This window comes from Malus domestica, chromosome 08 (genome assembly GCF_042453785.1).
Source record: "Malus domestica chromosome 08, GDT2T_hap1".
Lineage (NCBI taxonomy): Eukaryota > Viridiplantae > Streptophyta > Magnoliopsida > Rosales > Rosaceae > Malus > Malus domestica.
Genome location: NC_091668.1, coordinates 10,732,879 through 10,738,954, shown reverse-complemented (window position 1 = coordinate 10,738,954; position 6,076 = coordinate 10,732,879). Strand labels below are relative to the sequence as shown.

The 6,076-nt window shown below is 38.5% G+C and overlaps 1 protein-coding gene across 1 annotated transcript; it reads left to right on the top strand.

Moving 5' to 3' along the window:
* The first annotated feature begins 1,044 nt into the window (after positions 1 to 1,044).
* LOC103424166 (basic leucine zipper 9-like) lies at positions 1,045 to 4,255 on the top strand. Its single transcript, XM_029106980.2, has 6 exons — positions 1,045 to 1,424; positions 2,438 to 2,558; positions 2,708 to 2,870; positions 3,008 to 3,083; positions 3,272 to 3,397; positions 3,767 to 4,255. The coding sequence occupies exons 1-6, from the start codon at positions 1,161 to 1,163 to the stop codon at positions 4,055 to 4,057; spliced, it is 1,041 nt and encodes a 346-aa protein (XP_028962813.2). The 5' UTR covers positions 1,045 to 1,160; the 3' UTR covers positions 4,058 to 4,255.
* Positions 4,256 to 6,076: the final 1,821 nt, after the last annotated feature.

The following is a 6,076-nucleotide window of genomic DNA, read 5'->3' as shown; positions in this document are numbered from 1 at the left end:
AAAGCATGTCAAATTACTATTGACAAGGACCTATCAAATAAGAAGAGCCAAGTCTATAGAAGGACATCATCAAATATAGCCTTATAGTGAAAATGGTTGAATAAATTAATTAGACCTTCCATTACACATATAAGGACCAATAATTCACTATAACAATTCTATTAGGTAACCTATATAAATATGTGGCCCCAAATAATCTTGCATCTAATTTCATCTTTGATTTTACATGCCATTTTGTACTTATGAGTATTAAACAGTTTAATCATGTCACACATTAAGTACGTATGCGTTCGGATTGACTGATCGTTTCGTGTTCGTGTCAAAACGAACATATTGATAATCTCATTTTAGAATTTAACATGTCATTCTGTTTTGATATGCTATTTTGACAAACTTTATTTATCAAGGCCATACCCTAAAACATAGTTTGACATAAACAATAACTTTAAGTAATCTGAAAACATAACATAGAAACGTAAATAAACAATAAATTTGAGCAATTTGACAGCATAATATATGAAAATTGTAAAACATTTTGAACTAGCTCTTAGTATAAATATTTTGAGAAGTCTTAAGCTCAAATTACACTATTGAATAAAAGAAAAGAATCAGACATAACTACTAAGTAAGCAATTGCCTTTGCCTAATCGATGTTTTCGTAAGCTTCATTCTAACAAATTTTTCGTCTTCTAACCAAAGAACCCAAAACCCTAACAATTAACAATTTAACCCATTAACATTATTGTTTGTCAAAAAAAAAAAAAGAAAAAAAACTGAAAACCCTTCCAGATTCAGGTGGCCACCAAACAACCAACTTGTTTCGTGTCAGCATGATGATTCTTTTCAGATTCTAGAAATCAACGGTCCAGATCTTCATAAAATAAATAAAGTATTGCATTACTTGCACACGAAGATCCCGTCATGTGCAATTACCACAAAACCTACATCTCGCGCCATTTCCCACAATTCCCAAGGTCATTTCCGTAATCTAACCTACCACTAAACTTTAACTTCATCTGCCGCCCACTTTTTCCTTACGTACTTTCCCGCATCCCATTTTTGCTATTTATACCCACTCCCTTCGCTCTTATTCCCTCCCCCTTCTCTCTCCCCCCTCTCTCTCTCCGCTAATCTCACCGGAGGTAGCACGGAGATCCCAAATGGAGCAAAATCCGGCTTGCGATGTGTCGGTGCACTCCCAAACGGCGTCGTCTCCCTTCGAATTGAAGCGGGAGTTTTCTCTTGGCGAGGCCTTGGAGTACTTAATGGACAAGTCCATGATCGGTCAGGAGGGCGCTGATACTCAAGGGCACCAGAATGAAAAAATGGACGAATATTGGGCGAAGTACCGGAATTTCGCCAGTGCAGATGTATTTCCCGGCGATGTTTGCGCCGGCGACCTCAGCTTCGCTTTCAAAAATGAGGTTAGTCACGCTCGCTCTTTCTCACCTTCCGGGACTTTCGGACGCCGTAGTCCAGTGCCACGTCATCCAATGCAATTTGACATGTAAATTTTTTTGGAACAAATTTGACATGTTTATATATGTGGTTTTAATATTTTGACTCAAACGTCGTCGTAGTGGGGTCGAAAATGAAAGCATAATTATTTTGTTTAATTATTTCAAGAAAAAGGTGATGGTAGATTTGGTTAATTAATTAATTTTTCTTGGGTAATTAATCATACTTCAACTGGTAATTAATCATGCTTGAGGGGTTCCAGTTTAACAAGTCATTGGTGATGGGGAGGCTTATGTCAATTGTTTGTGAAACACCTAGAATTCTAAATCCTAGAGATGTTTTATTTTTGGAAAAAAAAAATTATGGATTTACTTTCAGCACATAACAAAATATTTTCTATGGATAAGTTGATATTGTAATGCTATTTAGACGCTCAAAACTGATACACATATGAATGCACTATCTAATACAAGTTGGGTGTGAAAAAAATTACCGATCTTATATTTGGACAATCGAGTTAGGTTAAGGTATGGAATAGTTAGTTGTCCATTCGCGTGAATAATTTCTGATTATATTATTAATACTCTATTTTGTAATCTTATTTAGTTTTCCATAATTAAGTTGGTTTCTTTGTGAGTGACTTTTTGAGACTCTACCTAAAGCTCATAGCAGCCATTACAAGACAAGCATAAAATGAAGTATCAAATTTTGATTTCTAGCGGCAGTCACTTGATTCACAAAGTGTATACATATGTATTGAATGAACGGTAGAGATTTAATCAGTTGGAATGAATGGTCCGGGTCGGGTACCCCTTTTATCTAATTTTTAGAACTGGCCCGCCCCGTTATTTACAAGGAACCGGCCCTGCCCGTCCCGTTTTGTATTTATAATTTTTGGACCCGTCCCAACCACAGGATCCGCCCCGACCCGCGGATCCATGACCCATTTGCCCACCCCTGATGTATTCCATATATGCAGGATATAATGGATGGGTTTTCAAGCTTTGGTGAACTGACAGAGACCCTACTCTGCACTCAAAATCTCACTCCAAAAAACTCCTGCATCTCGGCAACCATGGATTCCCAGTCATCGATTTGTGGTATGGTTTCAGAAAAACACGTCAAGCTTACACCTTTACGCTTGCTTGTCTTTGTTTTCATCACTTTTTTTATTCGTGCTATGTTTGTGTTTCGGGTGCCATTTGTTGCTTGTTGTGTGATTTAGTGGTTTTGATATATGGTTTATCAGTTGGCTGTCCAACATCGGCTGCTAAACCGATTGGCAGAGATAACCAAGCAAGAGGAGCCTACAGTGGCTCATCCGGAGAACAATCCGATGAGGATGATTTTGAGATGGAATTTGGTCCATGTGGAGACAGCACAGACCCCCTCGATATAAAACGCATTAGAAGGTATTCCATATGGGAAACGATTCACGCCCCTTTTCTCCTCATGCATACTTTTGCTTATTGGCTTTTAGATTGAATATATCAAAAGGAAAATCGAGGGACAAAAAAACGAGGCTAAATTGCATATTATCGATATGCAGGATGGTCTCAAACAGGGAGTCTGCTAGGCGATCAAGAAGAAGAAAGCAAGCACATCTGGCGGAGCTCGAGTTGCAGGTATCAAATATTTTTGGTGGAGTCTTGACCAGAACAATGTTTAGTGTGCAGTGACTAGTGATTAATTGTTTTCCGCGTCAAGTTTGTGATAATCCATTGAGTAACTTGAACTTGTCAAGTTTGTAATTATCCACTGAGTAATTTGAACAAAGTCTGATGCATAAGCTCTCTTCATGATTTTATTTCAGGCTGAACAACTGAGACGAGAAAATTCAACCCTATGTACGCAGCTTACGGATGCTTCTCAACAGTTCCGTGACGCTGATACAAATAATAGAGTATTGAAATCGGACGTGGAAGCCTTGAAAGCCAAGGTATAAAATAACATCGGAGAGTGTTTAAACGTGAAACTATCAAAATGTTAGGCAAAGCAATCGTGACGGTGAACAAGATGATAAAAAGAAAACAGAAAAGAAGCAAACTTATAGGGGTTTAAAGAGGGTGAATGGACTCTGGAACAGAGCCCCTAATTTGCCTTGTGCTTGCAAGTGAGTGTAGTAGTACATATATAGCCAAACCATGAAAATTTACTGACACGGCTATCAGCGATTAACGAATTCTATATCAAATTATAATACACAGAAAAAAAAGTACTAATCATGGGTATGTATGCGTATTTAAAGACAACGTAACAGTTGTAAAACGTTAAGGGATGTCACTAAGGAATGATGATTTAATTTTAGGTGAAGCTAGCTGAAGATCTGGTTGCTCGGGTCTCGATAACCTCTAGTTTGAATCAAATTCTTCAAGGTCATCTAGGCACGCCGCAACCACTCAACCCTCACAATGTGCGCGGGGTAGCAGCACACGTCTCACCAACCATTACGGTTCACGGACAGGATGCTCCGTATGCTGGAATTGCAGTCTCTGGACAGAACGCAGGCCTTGGACTCGGAAATGCTGGTATGGCTAATAGCAATCTGAGTAACCTGAGGATGAGCGATACTGTTAGCTGTGTCTCGGATATGTGGTGATAAAGTAAAACGATTGTAACGCCCGTAGCCCTGTCAATTGGATGGAATATGTCTTATAATATGCTTTAGGCAGATCTCTAAGTAGTTCTAAGTGTCTCCTTTTCTTTCACTTTTCTTCTTTCATTTTTATGGTTTCCTAGCTTGTTCTCATGTAAAGTGTTGCATTTTAGTGAAGAAATTGGAATGTTTTAATTGTAACACGCAAATCTAACCATCCATTACATTGACGAACCTCATACACCAGTACATTATAGAATTTTCAATTATTTTCGATTTTGACGCACAAACTCCATAAGTCCACAGATTCTATCTTTCTTTTTGTTTCTGTATAATAATTGAGGTTGCAAAGAGGGAAGATCATGGTGCCAACTGTGTTATATAATTAAGGAAAATGCTTTTCCTTTTACTTGAGGAAGTGCCCACATGAAAAGCACAGAAACCGCGTTTTGTAGTTGAAACGTTTGGATCCATCCACATATGCTTGTCACCTCCTTAGTTAGCAAAGCACGCACATCCAGAGTTGCACGCTGCACTCAACTTAATGTCAAAGATTTTATATTCAAGCCCTGCTATGCTACAGGCATTCGTCTACGAGTCTGCAGGTGGTGATTTTTGACCGTGGATCACCAAATAATCCATATTTGATCAATAGTTAGAAATCGCATTTGATCTCATATTTGATCAACGGTCAAAAATCTCACGAATGATCAACCTCATTTATATTATTCAGGCATTTGATCTCACATTTAATAAATGGTAAAAATCGCGCAAATGATCAACCTCGTTTATACTATTCGGGCATTTGATCCGACATTTAATTAATGGTAAAAAATCGCCTCCATGATCAACCTCATTTTTATTATTTAGGCATGATCCCACATCTAGTGGCGCTGACTTAAGTTAATTAGTCCAACTGATGAAGTTTGATGTCATTTACAAAAATGTCAGACAATTCACTCTCTTTTTTTGGGTGTGCCTGCACTAAGAGCAACGATTTATGGATAATTTAGTATTTTTATTTTCGATTATATAGTGTTCTATCATCACTGCTAATAACACTCAATCTTATCGTAATCATAATTTGTTTGTGTAAAATTAATTGTTCACGCAAAATTGTGTAAGGGCACTTGTAGATTCAGTGCTTCGATTCTCAACATTCCCTCTATATAAACCTCATGCCTTTGTTAGACAAAAGAAAGAAAAAAAAAATGATTTCTTTATTTGAGGTTGAATGATTGAGATCACATTTGGTGGATTGGTTCACAAGACTGGCTAGTGATTTATCAAGAGAAAGCTTTGATTTGTTACTTGTGATTATTTGGAGCATTTGGAAGGAACATAACTCGTTTTTATGGCAGGGAAAGGCGCTTCAACCGTTGGAGTTGGTTTCCAAAGCACAAAGTTGGTTACAGGAATTCCAGCGATGGCATGGGAAGAATCAAACACGTAGCAGCAACAAACCAAAGAAATGGAAGAAACCGGAATTGGGCTGGGTAAAATGTAACTTTGATGCGACCTGGGATGAATAACACAAGGTAGGTGGTGTTGGGGTGGTGATTCGAAATGAGAAGGGGGAGTTTATAGCAGCAAAGGGACATAACACACTGCCATTTGTTCCCCGCAGCTGGCTGAGATGATGGCAGCAAGGGACCCGGCTATGTTTGTCAAGGAGTGGCAATTCCCAGCTTTGGTTCTTGAAGGTGATGCTTTGTTTGTGATGGTAGGACTAAAAAAATGAAGGAAGTGATGTCACCTCACATCTAGAAACATTCTAAATGACATGCGGTCAATTGTTCATTCATTGCCAAAGTGGAAGGGAGACGAACAAGGTGGCACACAGGCTAGCGCGTATGAGCTTGAGTTATGGTAATATTGTGACTGGGTTTGAGGAACCCCCTGATGTAATTTTTGATCTTCTCTTTGTGAGGATAGTAATTCCTAATTAAAAAATTATGTTGGTGCTGGACACTCTTTTTCCCTTCGACCGAGTTGAAAACCCCGGCAAAGTTTTTATCGAGG

Coding starts and splice junctions, on each gene's coding strand:
- LOC103424166 (XM_029106980.2), top strand. CDS start 1,161: ATGGAGCAAAATCCGGCTTGCGATGTGTCGGTGCACTCCCAAACGGCG. Junction 2,871..3,007: donor GATATAAAACGCATTAGAAG/GTATTCCATATG, acceptor ATCGATATGCAG/GATGGTCTCAAACAGGGAGT. Junction 3,398..3,766: donor TGGAAGCCTTGAAAGCCAAG/GTATAAAATAAC, acceptor ATTTAATTTTAG/GTGAAGCTAGCTGAAGATCT.